The 20,133-nt window shown below is 37.6% G+C and overlaps 1 protein-coding gene across 1 annotated transcript in view; it reads left to right on the top strand.

Annotated features, from left to right (window-relative positions):
* LOC129665391 (charged multivesicular body protein 1B2) overlaps positions 1-19,602 on the top strand; it is a 50,412-nt gene extending 30,810 nt beyond the window's left edge. The window contains exons 6-8 of the mRNA XM_055592027.1: positions 13,923-13,966; positions 18,715-18,787; positions 19,205-19,602. Of these exons, the coding sequence (XP_055448002.1) occupies positions 13,923-13,966; positions 18,715-18,787; positions 19,205-19,249 (162 nt within the window). The 3' untranslated portion in view covers positions 19,250-19,602. The remainder of the gene's footprint in view (positions 1-13,922; positions 13,967-18,714; positions 18,788-19,204) is intronic.
* The last annotated feature ends 531 nt before the right edge of the window (positions 19,603-20,133 follow it).

The raw sequence follows: 20,133 nt of genomic DNA, 5'->3' as shown, positions 1-20,133 counted from the left end.
GGGCATCTAGGTTATTTCCAGTTTCTAGCTATTATGAATTGAGCAGCAGTGAACAAGGATAAGCAAGTGTCTTTGTAGTAGGTTAAAGTGTTCTCTTGTGAATATATACTCAGAAAGGTATACCTAAACCTTAAGGTAGATCTATTGCCAGCTTCCTAAAGAACTGCCACACTGTTTTCTGTAATGGTTGTACAAGTTTGCATTCTGACCAGCCATGGATGTGTGTTCCCTTTATGTGTGACTAGAGCAAGCTGTCAGGTGTTTTGATTTCAGTCATTCTGACTGGTGTAAGGTAAAATCTCAAATTAATTTTCATTTTCCTGATGACTAAGTATGTTGAACATTTGTGTTCCATTTTTTGAGAACTCTGTTTAGATCTGTATCTCTTTTTAAATTGGGTTGTTTTCTTGGTGTACCTTTCCTTCAGTTCTTTATATATTTTAGATATCAGTCCTCTATCAGATGTGTGATTGGTAAATATCTTTTCCCTTTCTGTATGCCACTGATTTGCTTGAATGATGGTGTCCTTTGCCATGCAAAAGCTTCTCAGTTTCAAGAAGTCCCATTTATTGTTGATCTTAGTGCGTATGGTATTGGCTGCTGTTCAGAAAGTCTATTCTTTTGCCAATGAATTCAAGACTATTCCACTTTTTCTATTATGAGATTTGGAGTATCTGGCCTTATATGGATGTTCTTGATCATTTGGAACTGAGTTTTGTGCAACATTATAAGTCTAGATCTATTTAGAGTCTTCTATACATAACTATCCAATTTGACCAGCACCATTTGTTGAAGATGTCTTTCCTCTAGTGTGTATATCTGGCTTCTTTATCGAAGATGAGAGAAGTCCATAGCTGTGTAGATTTATGTCTGAGTTTTTAATTAAATTTCATTGATCAACATGTGTGTTTTTATGCCAATACCATACTGTTTTTATTACTATAGCTCTGTAGTACAGTTTGAGATTGGTGATACTACCAGAAGGTTTTGTTTTGTTTTTTTGTTGTTTTTTATTCAGAAATATTTTAACTATCCTGGATTTTCTGTATTTATGTATGATGCTGACATTTGTCCTTTCAATTTTTTTGGAGAATTGTTTAGGAATTTTGAATCTGTAGATTGCTTTTTATAAGATGGGTATTTTGACTAATTCTACCAATCCATGAGCATGGGAGATCTTTCCAACTACTGCTTTCATGAAGTTTCTTTCTTCCAAGACTTGAAGTTTTTGTCATACAAATCTTTCACTTACTTGGTTGGAGTTAACCCAAGATACTTTTTGAGGTTATTATGAAGGTCCATTTGTCATTTGTATATAGGAGGTCTACTGATTTTTATGTGTTAATGTGTCTTGCTAATTTGTTGAAAGTGTTCATTAGCTGTAGAAGTTTTCTGATAAAGCTTTTAGGGCTGCTTACATATAAAATCATGCCATCTACAAATAAAGATACTGCCACTTCTTCCTTTCCTAATTTGTATCACCTTGATTTCCTTTAGTTGTTCTATTGTTCTGGCTAAGACTTCAAGTAATATATTGAACAGATATGGAGAGAGTGGGCAGCCTTGTCTTCTCCCTGATATTATTGGGAATGTTTTGAGTTTCTTTCCACTTAGGTTATGTTGGTTGTGGGCTTAATGTATATGTATTTAGTATGTTGTTCTCTGTCCCTTGTATCTCTAGTATCTCTAGGACTTTTAACATGAAGAGGTGCTACCTTTTGCCAAAACCTTACCTTTTCTTCGTCTAATGAGAATGTTTTTTTTTTTTTGTTTTGTTTTTTATCTTTTAGCCTGTTTATGTGGTAGATTACATTTATAAATTTACATATTTTGAGCCATAACTCATCTCTGGGATGAAGCCCACTTGATCATAGATAATCTTTTTGATATGTCCTTTTTTATATTCAGTTTGAGAATATTTGATTGAAAAAATTTACATCTATGTTCATATGTGGTTCAGGTGTCAGGATAATTGTGGCCTCATTAAAAAAATTAAGTAATGTTGAGAAGTATTAGGTGTTAATGCTTTGAACATCTGCTAGAATCTACTCTGAATCCATCAGCCCTGGGCTTTTTCTTTTTAATGGGATATTAATTACTGCTTCTATTTTATTGGGGTTAACAGGTCTATTTAGGTTGATCATGTAATCTTGATCTGGCTTTAGTAGATTTTGATTGATAATTTTCTGGGTGTAGTAGTCTGGGCCGGCATCTGTGGTCTCTTAAAGCTTTTGGAACATCTGTCTAGGCCCTACTGGCTTTTAGAATTACATTTAGAAGTCAGTTGTTATTCTAATGAGTCTGCTGTTACTGTTACTTGGTCTTTTTTTTTGTTGCAGCTCTTGATAGTCTTTCTTTGTTCTGTACATTCAATGCTTTGATTATTGTGTGTTGTAGGGAGTTTCTTTTCTGTTCCAGTCTATTTGGTATTTTCGATGCTTCTTTTACCTTTATAGGTATATCCTTCCTTAGGTTAGTATTTTTTTTTCTATGATTTTGTTGAAAATAGTTTCTGTACCTTTGACCTGGGTTTCTTCTCCTTGCTCTACCCTGTAGATTTGGTCTCTTTATAATGTCTTAGATTTCCTGGATGTTTTCTGCCCATTTTTTTTTGCATTTTTAAAATTATTTTATTTTAATTAATTACAGTTTATTCACTTTGTATCCAACTTGTAGCTCCCTCCTCCCCTCCCAAACCCACCGTCCCTCTTTCTTCCCCTCCTGTGCCCTTCCCCCAGTCCACTGATAAGGGAGGTCCTCCTCCCCTTCCCTCTGATCCTAGTCTATCAGGTCTCATCAAGAGTGGCTGCATTGTCTTCTTCTGTGGCCTGGTAAGGCTGCTCCCCCCTCAGAGGGGGGTGATCAAAGAACAGGACCATCAGTTCCTTTAAGAGACAGTCCCTGTCCCCATTACTATGGAACCTACTTGGAGAATTGCCATGGGCTACCTCTGTGCAGGGGTTCCAGGCAATCTCCATGAGTGGTCCTTGGCTGGAGTATCAGTCTCAGAAAAGACCCCTGTGCCCAGGCTTTTTGGATCTTTTGCTTTCCTGTGGAGCTCCTGTCCTCTCCATGTCTTACTATCTCCCACTTCTTTCATAAGATTCCCAATGGAATACAACTTAGCAATAAAAAAAAAAAAAAAAAAAAACAAAGAAATCATGAAATTTGCAGGTAAATGTTGGGAACTGGAAAAGATCATCCTGAGTGAGGTATCCCAGAAATAGAAAGACACACAGGGTCTATACTCACTCATAAGTGAATATTAGGCATATAATATAGGATAAACATACTAAAATCTGTATGCCTAAGGAATCTAATCAAGGATGATGACTCTGGCTAAGATGCTCAATCCCCATTCAGAAAGGCAAAGAGGATGGACATCGGAGGAGGGAGAAAACAGGGAACAGGACAGGAGCCTACCATAGAGAGCCTCTGAAAGCTTCTGCCCTTGCATGGTATTGAGGCAGATACTGAGACTCATAGCCAAACTTTGGGCAGACTGACCATTTTTTAAAACGTTTTATTTTACAGCGGTATCAATTTCTTCTATCTTGCCTTCAATGACTAAGATGCTGTCTTTAGTATTCTCTCTACTGAGGTTTTAGTTTGATTTCTTACATTCTTTATTTCCAGTTTTACTTTAGTTTGAGTTTTCTTTGGTGTTCTTCTTTCTAGTCTCATGTCTTGAACTGCATTCATCATTTCATTTCACCTTTTGTGTTTTCACAGACTTCATTAAGGGTTTCATTCATACCCTTTTTAAGGACCTTGAACATGTTCATAATAACTGCTTTAAAGTTCTTGTGTTTACAATTCTCAGTGCCTACTGTAGTGAGGTGTCTGGGTTCTGGTAGCTGGTCTTGGCTGTTAATGATTATGCTTTTGTGTTAGAGCTTAGGCATCTGGGATTGGGATGATTGAGGTGATTCTAGGTGATGATGTCTGGCCTTGTCTTTGTTGGGTGGGTGTTCTGTTCCTTGCTTTCTCGTTCCCTCTCTGAATCTTAGGAAAATGTGATGGTTCTGGGTTTCCTGGAAGGGAGTGCTTCTGTGGTCTGATGGATGGCAGAGTGGAATTGAGAAAAGCCTGAGATAGGTTTCAGGAAAGAACTAAGGGGATCCTGTCAAGAGGGTTGAAGGTATGGTAGGAAGGGGGTATCCTGCAAATAGATTACAGTAAGTCAAAGAATTATCTAGAGAGCAAAGGATGAAAAGGCAAGTGGTACTCTGGATCCGACCCAGGTTTTGGAGATGGAAATGAATGAAGTTGAGGTTGGAGGAGGGGCACCTGTGAGGAGGTACTTGTTACCAGGCTGAGGGGCAGAATGGAGAGACTATAATGGAAGACATGAAGGATAGTGCATTTCATCTTCTTGAGTCCCTGCGAAGTGTAGCCACTGGGGGTCTTGGGTATTTTCTAGTATTGGGGACCTGCCAGGAAAGAAAGGGAATGAACTTAAAGCAGGGATTGCTGAGAAGGTCAACAGGAAGGAGGAAAGCTGGGTCCACTGCAAATTTCAATTGATGGAGTCCTCAAGGAATGGAAGCAGATTGAGAGAACAGGTCACGGCAAGTAGTCTACCACAGGTCTAGAAATGAGGCAGAATAGTTATTATAGAGAACAGGAAGGATAGTAAAGATGACCTACCTGCTTTCTATCCTCTTGTGGACACTAGGTTCCCAGGTAGACTACCTGCTTTCTATCCTCTTGTGGACCCTGGATTCCCAATTAAGAGACTGTTTCTAGGCATCAGCCAGTTGTCAAAAGGAACTTGATTTGTCTAGAAGAGGGATCTGAGAGGGTCAGTGGGAAGAAAGAAAGCTGGGTCCATTGCAGGTTTGGGTGGAGGCTGTAAGGAAGGAAGACAGAGGGAAGACAAGCCTCTGTAAATGGTCTGTTACAGGGCTAGGGATGTGACTGGGGAAATTGCAATGCCAGACAGGAAGGAAAATGAAGATGGCCTGTTTGTGTTTGTTTGTTTTTTTTCTTAGTGGGACCTGGAGAGGACAGGAGCACCACAAGGAGAGCAACAGAACCAAAATATCTGGGAACAGGGGTCTTTTCTGAGACTGATACTCCAACCAAGGACCATTCATGGATATAACCTAGAACCCCTGCACAGATGTAGCCCATAGAAGCTTAGTCTCCAAGTGGGTGCCCTAGTAATGGGAACAGGGACTGTCTCTGACATGAACTCAGTGGCTGGCTCTTTGATGACCCCACTGCCCTGAGGTGGGAAGCAGCCTTACCAGGCTACAAATGAGGACAATGCAGCCAGTCCTGATGAGATCTGATAGACTAGGATCAGATGGAAAGGAAGGAGGACCTCCCCTATCAGTGAATGTGGAGAAGGGAATGTGAGGAGATGAGGGAGGGAAGGTGTGATTGGGAGGAAATAAGGGAGGGGGCTACAGCTTGGATACAAAGTGAATAAACTGTAGTCAATATAAAAAAATAAAAATTTAATTAAAAATTATTTATTTATTATTATTTATTACAACTTATTCACTTTCTATCCAGGCTCTAACTCCCCGTCCTACCAGTTCTACCCACTCTTTCTCTTCTCCCCATATGCACCCCCTCCCCACCAGAGTCTACTGATAAGGGAGGACCTATCTGACCCTAGCCTATCAGGTCTCATCAGGGCTGGCTGTATCATCTTCTTCTGTGGCTTAGCAAAGCAACATCCCTCTAGGAGGAGGTGATCAAAGAATCTGCCACAGAGTTTACTTCAGAGACAATCCCTGTTCCCCTTACTAGGGAACCCACTCCCCTCACTAGGGAACCCACTCCCCTCACTAGGGAACCCACTTGGAAACTGACCGGTTTATGTATTTCATCTGAGTAGTGGGTCTAGGTCCTCTCTATGCATGGTCCTTTGTTAGAGTATCACTCTCTGAAGGACACCCTGGGCCCAAGTGTTTTTTTTTTTTTTTTTTTTTTTTTTTTTTGGTCCCCTGGTCTCCTTGTGGATCCCCTGTCCCCTCCAGGTCCCATCTTCCATAAGATTCCCTGTACTCTGCCCAAAGTCTGGCTATGAGTCTCAGTATTTCCTTTGATACCCTTATGGGTAGGGTCTTTCAGAGGCCCCCTGTGGAAGGCTCTGTCCTCTCCTACTTCCAAAGTCTATATCCTGTTTGTCATTCTGAATGAGGTTTCAGCCTCTTCCTTAGGGTCCTCCTTGTTGTTTAGCTTCTTTAGAACTATAGATTTTAGTATGATTATACTATATTATGTGGGTAATATCTACTTATAAGTAAGTATATACCATATGTCTCTTTCTGCTTCTGGGTTACCTCACTCAGGGTGATCTTTTCTAGTTCCATCTATTTGCCTTCAAATATCATGCTTTTCTTGTTTTTAATTGCTGAGTAGTATTCCATTGAATAAATGTCCCACAATTTCTGTATCCATTTTTCAGTTGAGGGACATCTAGGTTGTGTCCAGATTCTGGCTATTATGAATAAAGATGCTATGAACATAGTTGAGCAAATGTCCTTGTTGTATGATTGAGCGTCTTTCTGCTATATGCCCAGGAGTGGTATAGCTGGATCTTGAAGTAGAACTATTCCTAATTGTCTAAGAAAGCACCAGATTGATTTCCAAAGTGGTTGTACAAGATTACATTCCCACCAGCAATGCAGGAGGGTTCCTCTTTCCCAACAACCTGCCCAGCATGTATCACTTTAAGTAATATCGATATTCCTCTACTGAGAATTCTCTGTTTAGCTTTGTTCCCCATTTTTTAATTGGATTGTTTGGTTTGTGGTGTTTAATTTCTTGAGTTCTCTATATATTCTGAAATTAGCCCTCTGTCACATATAGGGTTGGGGAAGATCTATTCCCAGTCTGTAGGCTGTTGTTTTGTTCTGTTGACAGTGTCCTTTGCTTTACAGAAGCTTTTCATTTTCATGAGGTACCAGTTATTAATTGTTGATCTTAGAGCCTGTGCTGTTGATTTTCTGTTCAGAAAGTTGTCTCTTGTGCCAATGAGTTCTAGGCTCTTCCCCACTTTTTCTTCTAATTGGTTTACTGTGTCTGGTTTTATGTTGAGGTCTTTGATACAGTTCGACTTTAGTTTTTGCAGGTTGATAAATATGGATCTATATGCATTTTTCTACATATAGACATCCAGTTAGACAAGCACTGTTTGTTGAAGATGCTGGTATTTTAATGGGAATTTCATTAAATCTGTAGATTGCTTTTGATAAGATGGCCATTTTCACTATGTTAATCCTAGCTCTTCACGAGCTAGGATTTCCTTCTTCTGATACCTTCTTCAATTTCTTTCTTCAGAGATTTGAAGGTTTTTTGTTTTTGTTTTAGTTTTTTACAGGCTTTTCAATTGCTTGGTTAGAGTCACACCTAAACATTTTTTGTGTTTTTTGTGGGTATTGTAAAGGTGTTGTTTCCTTAATTTCTTTCTCAGCCCATTTGTCTTTTTTTATACAAGGGGCTTTCAGATTTTTTTTTTGAGTTAATTTTGTATCCAGTCACTTTGCTGAAGGTGTTTATCAGCTGAAAGAGTTCTGTGGTAAAATTTTTGTGGTTGCTCATGTATGCTCTCATATCATCTGCAAATAGTGATACTTTGACTTCTTCCTTTCCAATTTGTATCCCCTTGATCTCCTTTACTTGTCTTATTGCTCTAGCTAGGACTTAAAGAACAATGTTGAAAAGATATGGAGGGACTGGGCAAACATGCCTTGTCCCTGATTTCAGTGGGATTGATTTAAGTTTCTCTCAGTTTAGTTTGATGTTGGCTATGGGCTTGCTGTGTATTGTCTTTACTATGTTTAGGTATGTGCCTTATATCCCTGATCTCTCCAAGACTTTAAACATGAATGGGTGTTGGATTTTGTCAAATGCTTTTTCAGCATTTAAGGATATGATCATGCTTTTTTTTTTTCATTCAGTTTGTTCATATCTAGGATTATATATTATATTGATGGATTTCCATACATTGAACTACCCCTGTATGTCTGGGATGAAGCCTATTTGGTCATGTTGGATGATATATTTTATGTGCTCTTGGATTCGGTTAGTGGGTATTTTATTTAGTATTTTTGTATCAATATTCATAACAGAGATAGGTCTGAAGTTCCTTTTTTGTTGTGTCCTTGTGTGGTTTAGGTATCAAGATGATTGTGGCTTCATAGAATGAGTTTGATAATGTTCCTTCTGTTTTTGTTTTGTGGAATAGTTTGAAGAGAATTGGAGTTGGCTCTCCTTTGAAGGTTTGATAGAATTCTACACTGAAACCATCTGCCCCTGGCCTTTTTTTTTTTTTTTTTTTTTGGAAGGGAGACTTTTGATGACAGCTTTTATTTTTTTGGGAGTTATAGGAGTATTTAATCTATTTACTCTATTTACCTTGATTTAATTTTGGTAAATGGAATCTCTCAGAAAACTTATCCATTTTCTTTAGAGTTTGAAATTTTGTGGCATATAGGCTTTTGTAGTAAGACCTAACAATTGTTTGGATTTCCTTAGTATCTATCATTATGCCCCTCTTTTTGTTTCTGATTTTGCTGATTTGGTTAGTTTCTCTCTGCTTTGACATTAGTTTGGCTAAGGGTTTGTCTATCTTGTTGATTTTCTCAAAGAACCAGCTTTGGTTTCATTGATTCTTTGAACTGTTTTCTTTGTTTCTAATTTATTGATTCCAGCTCTGAGTTTGTTTATTTCCAATCACCTACTCATCTTGGGTGTGTCTGCTTTTTTTTCCCCATAGGGCTTTTAGGTGTGCTATTAAGTTGCTTGTACGAGATGTCTCAAACTTCTTTCTGGAGGCAATTAGTGTTATGAACTTTCCTCTTAGCACTGCTTTCATTGTGACCCATGAGTTTGGGTAAGTTGTGCCTTCATTTTCATTGAATTTTAGGAAGTCTCTAATTTCTTTTTTCATTTTTTTCCTGACCAAGCTGTCATTGAGTAGAGAGTTGTTTAGTTTCTATGTGTATGTAGGTTTTTTGTTATTTCTGTTATTGTTGAGGCTTAGTTTTAGGCCATGGTGGTCTGATATGATACAAGGGATTATTTCGATCTTCTTGTATCTTTTGAGGCTTGCTTTGTGCCTGACTATATTGTCAATTTTTGAGAATGTTCTGTGAGATTCTGAAAAAAAGGTATATTTTGAGTTAGGGTGAAAAGTTCTGTAGACATCTATTAAGTCCATTTGATTTAAGACCTCTGTAAGTGTCATTATTTCCCTAGTTAGCTTAACCTAGAACCCCTGCACAGATGTAGCCCATGGCAGCTCAGTCTCTAAGTGGGTGCCCTAGTAAGCAGAACAGGGACTGTCTCTGACATAAACTCAGTGGCTGGCTCTTTGAATACCTCCCGTTGAGGGAGAAGCAGCCTTACCAGGCCACAGAGGAAGACAATGCTGCCAGTCCTGATGAGACCTGATAGGCTTGTGTCAGATGGAAGGAGAGGAGGACCTCCCCCTATCAGTGGACCTGGGGAGGGGCATGGGAGGAGAAAAGAGAGGGAGGCTGGGAGAGGAGGGATCCGGCTGTGATACAAAGTAAATAAATTGTAATTAATTAAAACATAAATGAATTAAAAAAAAGATAAAATGCTTTCTTTCTTTTATCTTCTTTCTGTCTTTTCTTAGAACTAATAATCTGTTACTCATCAATGACTCAATAGCATGTAAAATAATATAAACACATATTGACTTTTTTCATACTGTTGGGCATAATTGGGTAAATGAAAATATGCATACTTACCCTGGGGTTCCCCTTCCAAGCTCATTCACCCGGAAGTTTACACATACACATGGTTATTTATTTAACCATTGTCTAGGATAGGAATTAAGGAAAAATGAATGTCCAGAAAGTGAATATATATGCTAAATTTAATATGCTTACATATTATAAGTATCCATCAAAGAGTTATATTGAATGAACTAAATATCTAGATAGCAATAAAACTAAATCTTAGAAGATTAAGGAAATTGTAGAATAATACAGTATTTAAATTTCAAGACAGTGCTACTTTAGATATGGATATAAACAAAACCTGTTTATGTGTTTTTTATTATTTTTTTAATTTTTTTTACATTTTGAAAACATTTTGAAATGGTTAAAAAACAAGCAAAAGTAAGGTACCAACAATAAGAGAATTAGTTTCCTTTAAGCCATGTACCTTATTACTCTTAAAACAATGACACTTTAGAATTTCTTCTTGTATCCTCAAAATATTTTTAATAACTTTTAAAATGAGAAGAGATTTTTTAAAGATTTATTTATGTATTATGTATAAAATGTGTGTTTGTATTTACATCTGCATGCCAGATTTCATTTTATATGGTTGTGAGCCACTATGTGGTTACTGAGAATTGAACTAATGACCTCTGGAAGGGCAGCTCTTAACCTCTGAGCCATCTCTCCAGCCCCAAGAAGAGATTTTTGATTAAGCATATTATAAGGAGGACTCTTATACTATAGTAAACACTTCGGTGTAGGACTGTATATGATGGTGTGCATCTGTAAGCCCTGGACTTGAAAGCTTGAAACTAGTGAACCTCAAGTTTCAGGAATTCTAGACTACCTCAGTTACACAGTGAAGCCCTGTCTCAAGAAAACAACAACAAAATAAGCAGGAATCCATACGAGATTGGTTCTAAGATTTCTAGTAGACATCAAACCCTAGTGATACTCAATTTCCCTATTTATAGTCTCTCTATATATAACATACATACATCTCATATAATTTAAATTGCCTCTTGATTACAAGTAATGCCTAACACAGTGTAAGTGCCATATAGTTAGCTTCCTGAATTGTAGAAATAATAACAAGCTGAAAAGTCTGTAAATTACAGGTGGCAGTTCAGTATCCAAGTGGCCTCCATAGTAATGGGGACAGGGACTGTCTCTGACAGAAACTGATTGGCCTGCTCTTTGATCACCTTCCCTGAAGGGGAAGCAGCCTTACCAGGCTACAGAAGAAGACAATGCAGCCACTACTCATGAGACCTGATAGACTAGGATCAGAGGGAAGGGGAGGAGGACCTCCCTTGTCAGTGGACTGGGAGAGAGACAAGGGTGGGGAAGAAGAAGGGTAAGATTGGGAGGGGAGGAGGGAGGAAGGTACAGGAGGGATACAAAGTGAATCAACTGTAATTAATAAAAATAAAAATAATTAAATAAAAAAATATTACAGTTACTATTGCTTCTCTGAATGTCTATGTTTTGTAATTGGTTAAGCCTATAGTCAAACCCTCATAGAGTTCTGTGCCATAGGTAAAATAATGTAGGTATATTTTGTCTGCTGTTTTTTTTTTTTTTGTCAAAAGTCATTTTAATGTCAGATTTGTGTTATTTTACAGAATAATGAATCTAAGCTAATTTAAATCTATGACATACAACTAAGACGGATTATAATGGAGATTTAAGTTGGATCACTCCTTTGCAGTGTTGTATCACTCAGATATATGAACTATATGCTAATCTCACTGTCAGCATTGTTTAGACAACTTCAGTTTTAGGCTTTGATGCAACATTCAGGGAGTTACTCTCTGAAATGGTGTAGTGCCCTCTTGTGACAAAAAATATTTTAAAATTTTATTTACATCCCAAGGGTGCCCCCTCCCATTTCTCCTTCCCCTCCTTTCTTCTTCTACTCTCCCTTTCCTCACAGGAAAGGGGTTGCCCCCTCCCCTGGTGTCAAATCTCCCCATCACATCAAAACTGAGCATATTCTCATCCCCTGTAGCCAGGCAAGGGAGCACTACCAGGGGGAAGTGACCCAAAAGCAGGCAATAGAGTCCATGTTAGAAACAGCACCACCAACAACCCCTACATTCGCCAGGCGCCCCATATGAAAACCAACCTGCCATCGGCCACATATGTGCAGGGGGCCTAGGTCCAGACCATGTGTACTCCTTGACTGATGTCTCAGTCTCTGAAAGCCCCCATGGGACTAGGTTAGACTAAGTCTTGTGAGGTTTCTGTCCCCTCCAAGTCCTTCCAACTTTCCCCTAACACTTCCTGGAGCTCTACCCCATGCTTGCGTGAAACTCCCAGCAGCTTCTTGCTGGCACCTCCCAGAGAACAGTCAAGTTAGGCTCCTCTCTGTAAACATTGCAGAGCATCATTAATAGTGCCATGGGCTGGCTCTTTACTGTGGGATGGGTCTCAGGTTGGGTCAATTATTGGTTGGACATAATCTCAATCTTTATACTCTCTTTATCCCTGTACTTCCTGTAGACAGGGTAATTTTTGGATCAAAGTTTTTATCGGTGGGTTGTTGTTCCCCACCTTCCATTAGTCATTCCTGGCTAGGAGGTGGTCACTTCAGTCTTCATTCCTCCGTTAAGAGTCTCAGCTAGAGACACACCCATAGCCTCCCAGGAACCTACCCTGTTGCAGACCCCCAGCTTGACAAAAAGATGTTCCCTCTCAGTTTCCCTTCTTGTTCCCAGCCTTCTCACCTCCTGCCTCATTCTCCCCACATCTGATCTCTCCCTATTTTTTCTCTCCCTATTTCATCTCCTGCCCAGTTCCCTCCCTTCATCCACTTCTCCTGTCTATTCTATTTCCTCTTCTGGAAGACATTCTGACCCCCTCCTTTTGTCCCTCCTTGTTACTTAGCTCTTTTGGGTCTCTGCATTGTAGTATGGTTATCTTGTACTATAGGTCTAATAACCGTATATAAGTGAGTACATACCATGTGCTTCTTTCTGGGCCTAGATTACCTTACTCAGGGTGATCTTTTCTAGTTCCATCCATTTTCCTACAAATGTACCACAATTTTTGTATCAATTATTCAGTTGAGGGACATCTAGATTGTTTCTAGTTTCTGGCTATTACAAAAAAATGTTTCAATGAGTTGAGCAAATGTCAACTTCAATAGTTGAGCAAATGTCCTTATTGAAGTGTGGGGCATCTTTCAGGTATATGCCCAGGAGTGGTATAGCTGGATCTTAAGGTAGTACTATTCCCAATTTTCTGTGAAAGCTCCAGATTTCATTTCCAAAGAGGTTGTACAAGTTTGCACTCCCACCAGCAATGGAGGGCTGTTCCCCTTTCTCCACATCCTTGCCAACATGTGTTGTCACTAGAGTTTTTGATCTTAGCCATTCTGACTAGTGTAATATGGAATCTTAGAGACATTTTGATTTGCATTTCTCTGATGACTAAGGATGTTGAGCATTTCTTTAAGTGCTTCTCAGCCATTCATGATTCCCCTGTTGTGATTTCTCTGTACCCTATTTTTAATTGTATTATTTGATTTGTTGATGTTTAATTTCTGAAGTTCTTTGTGTATTTTAGATATTAGCCCTCTGTCTGACATAGGGTTGATGAAGATCTTTTCCCAGTCCTTAAGCTGCCATTTTGTTCTATTGACAGTGTCCTTTGACTTACAAAAGCCTCTCAGTTTCATAAGATCCCATTTATTGATTTTTTTTATCTCAGATCCTGTGCTGTTGGTGTCTTGTTCAGGAAGTTTTGTCCTATTCCAATGAATTCCAGACTTTTCCCCACTTTGTCTTCGAATAGCTAAGGTCTTTGATCCACTTGGACTTGAATTTTGTTTAGAGTGATAAATATGGGTCTATTTTTTTAAAGATTTGTTTTAAAAGTTTTGCAAGGAGTTTTTGTTTGGTTGGTTTGGAGTTTTGTTTTGTTGTTTGCTTTATTTTCCAAAAGATTGGCTTTACTTTCAATTATGTAGTGGTCAGAAGACTTTGTACTAGTGACAAAATGTGCCTGTGGAGGACAGAGATTTTATTTATCTGCCAGATTTTGGAGTTAAAGGAAGTTGTGAGCCTCTGGACATGGTTACTAAGAATTGAACTGCGGAGCCCTCTCTGAAGCCCTTATTTTAAACATTATAGATTAGTTTCCCAAGCCAAACCAAACCCCAAAACCTAATCCTATAAAGTATGAATTAATATTTTCTTGTTTTAGAACCAAGTGGATATGCTGCTGCAAGAAATGGCAGATGAAGCTGGGTAAGGTGTTGCTACTCAAGTCCGTTTTTTTTGTTTGTTTGTTTGTTTCTCTTCTCTTTTTTGTAAATTATCATTTTTTAATTTTTTATATTAATTATGATTTATTCGCTTATATCCCAGCTATAGCTCCCTCCCTTATTCCGTCCCAATCCTACCCTCCCTACCTCTTCTCCTCCCATGCTGCTCTCCAAGTCCACTGGTAGGGGAGGTCCTCCTTCCCTTCCATCTGACCCTAGTTTATCAGGCCTCATCAGAACTGGCAGCATTGTCCTCTTCTGTGGCCTGGCAAGGTTGTTTTACCCCTCAGGGGGAGGTGGTCAAAGAGCCAGCCACAGAGTTCATGTCAGAGATAGTCCCTGTTCCCATTACTAGGGAACTCACTTGGATACTGAGCTGCCATTTGCTACATCTGAGCAGGGGTTCTAGGTAATAGCCATGAATGGTCCTTGGTTGGAGTATCATACTCAGAAAAGACCCCTGGGCCCAGATATTTTGGTACTGTTGCTCTCCTTGTGGAGCCCCTGTCCTCTCCAGGTCTTATGAACTCCCCCTTCTTTCATAAGATTCCCTGCACTCTGCCCAAAGTTTGGTTATGTGTCTCAGCATCTGCCTTGAAACACTGTTGAGTAGTCTTTCAGAGGCCCTTTGTGGTAGGCTCCTGTCCTGTTTCCTGTTTTCTCCTTCTTCCAATGTCCATCCTGTTTTTCTTTTGGGTGGGGATTGATTGTCCTACCCAGGGTCCTCCTTCTTGCTTGGTTTCTTTAAGGTGTACAGATTTGTGTAGGTTTATCCTATATTATATGTCTAGTATCCACTTATAAGTGAATATATACCGTGTGTGTCATCTTTTTGCTACTGGGATACCTCACTCAAGTCCTTTTAAATAATCTTAATTTGATATTTAGATGTCTTAAATGTTTGGTGATATGAGGTTAGAGTGTTGCTAAGAGTTTTTGCCTAGCATATGTAAGGCCCTGTACAGAAGCATAAGCACCACTAAAAACTTGCTATGGATTAAAAAAATTTGTCTTCTCAAGGTATCAAAGCAGATGCTGAGACTCATATCCAAACTTTGGGCAGTGTGCAGGGAATATTATGAGAGAAGGGGGAGATAGAAAAACCTGGAGGAGACAGGAGCTCCAAAAGGAGACCAACAAAGACAAAAAAAAACCTGAGCCCTGGGGTCCCTGGAAAGAATGATACTCCAACCAAGGACAATGCATGGAGAGGGCCTAAGATACCTGCTCAGATGTAGCCCGTAGATTCAGTCTCCAAGTGTGCTGCCTAGTATGGGGAGCAGGAGCTTTGTCTGGCATAAACTAAGTAGCAGGCTTTCTGATCACCTCCGCCTGGAGGATGCAGCCTTGCCAGGCCACAGAAGAAGACAGTTACAAGAAGTCCTGATGAGACCTGATAGACTAGGGTCAAATAGAAGGGGAAGGGACAGAGGACAGGATTGGGAGGAGATGAGGAAGAGATCCACAGCCAGGATACAAATTGAATAAAATGTAAAAAAAATAATAATAATAAATTTGTCTTCAAGCTGAGAGTGGGGACACACCCCTATAATCCCAGCTCTCAGGGAAGCAGAGGCAGACAGGTCTTTGTGAGTTCAAGACCAGCCTGGTCTACAAAGTGAGTCCAGGACAATCAAGGCTACATAGAGAAATCCTGTTTCCAAACACCAAAAGCCAAAAAAAAAAAAAAGTCTTTAAAACCATTATTCCAACTTGGGGTTTTGACTCTTTACAGAGTTAGTGCTTCAAAGGCTTTTAACAGTTACCCTCTTTTAGCCATTAAAATATGTCTTTTCAAACCATAGTAGGTTTTTCTTTAAAATATGTGGAGATATATTCATTCCAAGTGTGATATGAAGAAATGGCTGGAGATGGTCAAGGGTAAGAATGTTCAAACATTTGCTTAATCTCTATTATACATAACTTACATATATCAATGTATAGATAGTTTCTAAAGCTTTTGGGAAAAAATATCAATGATCAGGCATAAATCCAGTGTGATTCCTATAAACTGAGTACTTTGTGTAAAATGTTCAAAGGACAAAAAATAAAAAAAAAATGACACGTAACAGCTGGTTATTTTTTTTTCTTAAGTAATCAGTACCCCTTTGCATATAGTTATTGAAATGTCTTATGGAGTCTTCAAATCTTTCGTATTTGGGGGAATAACTTGACCATGATATCTGTGTTACAGACATCATGCTTTATCAGTGTTCTCTGTAGTAATATTTAAATCAGTAACAGTAGTAAACAATAAAATGTTTAGAATTGAATCATAATACTTTAGGCTCTTCCTTCAAACCTAGATTAATAAGGTGAAATAAAGTTTATATATTCTCCCTATTTTTTCTTGAAGAAATAGAGTATTGAGCAATAATTAAGAAAATAGAGTTGAGAAACAATGCTCTATGGTCTAAAATAACTCGTGACTAGAATGAACAATGATTGATATTAATCAGCTTTTTAAAATAGTACTGTATTACTAGTAAATTAAATCCATGTTAATAAATGCTAAATGAGGTTTGCAGTGTTTGAGAACAAGGCTTGGAGGATAGGTTGTATACCATTTTGCTCCATTAGTATTGTGACAGGCCCACAGGCCAGCACAGAGAGATAATTGTAAAGGGTGATTTGATCATAAACTCGAGCATTATTTGTTATAAGACTCTATCTTAGTAATAAAAGAGTAAAAACTTGTTTTTGTTTTTCCTAAAGATTAAGTGAGAGTACTTGTACTTAAAAAGATAGTGCTAGAGAGCCCAGAAGAGTTGCACACACCTTTAATCTCAGCACTCAGGGAAGCAGAGGCAGATGGATCTCTGTGAGTTCAAGACCAGCCTGGTTTACAAAGGACAGCCAAGGCTACACAGAGGAATCTTTTCTCAAAAAACAAAAGATGGTAATAGAGATCTTATAAAATGAACATTATCAAATATTATAGCCTTACCTCAATCAGAGTTAAATAAAGATTAGTAGGCAACTTTTCATAAGGCTATAACACGATTTCCTAACTTTTGCAGTGCTGACATCTTAGAGTAAAGAACCAAAGGTCTTAAGCACTGAATGTTTAGCAGCAAGCTGGCATCTACCCACTAAAAGTCAGTAGCACAGTTTCTCTCAGTTGTGTCATCTATATCCTTCTCTAGATATTGGTAGCTATTCTTTGGGAAAATGAGACCAGTATTGAGAAATTAGCTAACTCAGTATCTGAAGAAAAAGAAGCAGGTAGAACCACTGATATATAAATATTAATATTGACTATAAGGACTCTTAGGTATCCAGTTGTTTGAATTAACAATTTTCATAATAAAATTTTAGTATAGTATGTTTGTCTTTCTTTAAAAAAAAAAGCAACCCATAATGCTTTTTTAAATTACTGTTTTACTTGTAGCACTTTCACATTAGAATACACTATTTTAAAGACAAACAGAAAAAAATTTATATCCTAAAGGAATAGTGCAATAACGATTAGATTAAGGTCATGGATCCTGGAGGTAAACAAAGAAAAAACCTAGATCTATGTATATGCTATCTCTTTTACTGGGGTGCTGTGAACTTGGACAGCTGTCTAAACCTTTTGAAACCCTAGTTGTGTAGTTAGATAAAATTCTTGGTTCCTCAAGGCCCTCTGAATCAACTGAGCAAAGCTCATATGAGCTCACAGAGACTGAAGCAGCAAGAATGGAGCCTATACAGTCTGCACCAAGTCCTCTGCATATGTATTATAGCTTTCAGTATATGAACAAGTATGAACTAGTGAGTCTCTGATTCTTGTGCCTGCTCTTGATGCTTTTTTCCTTCTGTTGGCTTACCTTGTCCAACCTCCATGTGATAGTTCATGCTTTATTTTAGTTTATTTTGTTATGTTTTGTAGTTACCTCTTAGAAGCATGTTCTTTTCTAGTGAGAGACAGAAAGGTAGTTGATCCATAAGGGAGGGGAGGTAGGAAGAAGTAGTAGGAGTAGAGGGAGAGGAAACTCTAATCAAGACACATTGTATGAGAAAAGAATCTATTTTCAATGAATAGAAAATTATACTTTAGATTCTAAAATGATAAAATTATCTAAATAAAATGAAAAAACTCTTAAAAGGTTAATAAAAAACAAAATTTTGGTTCCTACTAAGAAATTTCAGGAACTGAACACTAAAATGGAAATTAACACAAATATTAGATCTGAGCCCTAAAGCTTCATTTATATAGACTGTGCTGATTTTTTTTAACAGTTTCTTAAGTTTTTTCATAGTAAAGAAGACAAAGAATATCCTGGAAATATAGTACAATAAATGATCCTTACTTTGATCTTTTATTTGTCAGTCTTTAGCTTTTCTATTCAATATTTTACCATCTGTGCAGATCATTATTTGAACTCAAGAAAAATACTTAAAAATCATCAGTCATGTATCCAAGATCATTTTAAAACATTCATGTTCAATTTACATGTAAATATGGTTTTATTTTTACTGAAAGTGATAAAACAGCTGGGTGCGGTGGCACACACCTATAATCCCAGCACTTGTGGAAGCAGAGGCAGACAGATCTGTGTTCGAGGCCAACCTGGTCTGCAAAACGAGTCCAGGACAGCCAAGGCTACACAGAGAAACCCTATCTTGAAAAAATAAAAAAAAGTGATAAGAGGATTTAGTGCTCAAGTTTGCAGTGTCTATTTGATTATTATAAAATGTCTATATTAACATTCATTTATTCTGATTACTTTTTAAATTTATCTTTAGGCTTGATCTCAATATGGAGCTCCCCCAGGGTCAAACAGGCTCAGTTGGTGCAAGTGTTGCTTCTACAGAGCAGGTAGAAGTTGAATTTTATTTTGATTCATGAACCTGATTTATATATTAATAATTTAGGGAATATATATTTTATGTGAAACATGTATATATTCACATACAAGAAAACATGTACCTATTTTTCTAACATTCACCTTTTATAAAGAGTATTTTTTTCTACTATGATATTCATCATAAATGAACAAAGTATGAGCAGCCATTACCTCTGTAATGGTAGGTGTTTTCAATTTGAATACACATTTCATTTTTTATATTGTTTTGTTAACCTTCATAGCTGATGCTCTAAAAAACCAATGCCTAATGTTTACGTGAATTTTATAAGTAAGACTTTAAATTGTATTTAGAATATAAGGGGATTAAAATTGTTAGTGGTGTATTTTTGTTACAGCCTTTGCTAATTGGTACCTTTGGCTTCGTCTAGGATGAACTGTCACAGAGGCTTGCTCGTCTTCGTGATCAAGTGTAACTTAAGTGACTGGTGCTTCTGTTTCTTCCATGTGTTTCTGAAACATCATTTGTGTGTGTTGACATAGATAAATTACACTCCAGTTACAAAAATACCATACATGCCGGAATGTTTGAACATTATTTATACATGATGTGTTCTTTTGCCTTGTGTATTTCACAGTACATTAAGAAATTCCAAGGAATTTCCACATTGGAAGATTTTATAGTTCTGTATATTATGTGTAAAAGTGTCAGGGTCATATTTTTGTAGATGTCTTTAACAAAGCCAGCATTAGTTTTATATATATTATGCATATTCCTCAAACATTAGAACAAACATCTAGCATGGAAGTACTACTTAAGTAAAGTAATTTTGTCAGAATAATGTGTAGAATAAAGGCTTTGCCTGTTGTTTTTTTTTTTTTTTTTTTTTTTTTTTTGAAAATAGTTTTTTTTTTTTTTTTTTTTTTTTTTTTTTTTTTTTTAGTTGGAAGTAATTTTCAGTTTTTATCTGTGATGAAATTTGATTTTGTAAAAATGAAAACACAGAAAGCATGTTTATTTAGTGTTTTCATAGCCCAGACATCTTATTTTAATAGTATCACAAAATACACTGTATTGTTTTCTATGGGATTTTTGAAAAAAAAAATTTTTATTTTGAATATGTGGCTGTTTTGTCCGCTTGTATATTATTTATTACTTGTGTGTCTCTGGTACTGACAGAGACCAGAGTAAGACACTGGATCCCCTGGAAATTACAGACAGTTGTGAACAAACAAGTGGATGCTGCTGGGATTCAACCCTATTTCTTCTAGAAGAGCGGCCAGTTCTCTGAATTCTGCCATGTGTTCAGCCCCTGTTTTATGTTGTTATTTTTTTATTTTGTTTTTTGCTTGTTTATTT

This window comes from Psammomys obesus, unplaced genomic scaffold (assembly GCF_907164565.1).
Source record: "Psammomys obesus unplaced genomic scaffold, mPsaObe1.curated_primary_1811, whole genome shotgun sequence".
NCBI lineage: Eukaryota > Metazoa > Chordata > Mammalia > Rodentia > Muridae > Psammomys > Psammomys obesus.
Note: the sequence above shows the minus strand (reverse complement) of the source record. Positions and strands in the feature narration are given on the sequence as shown.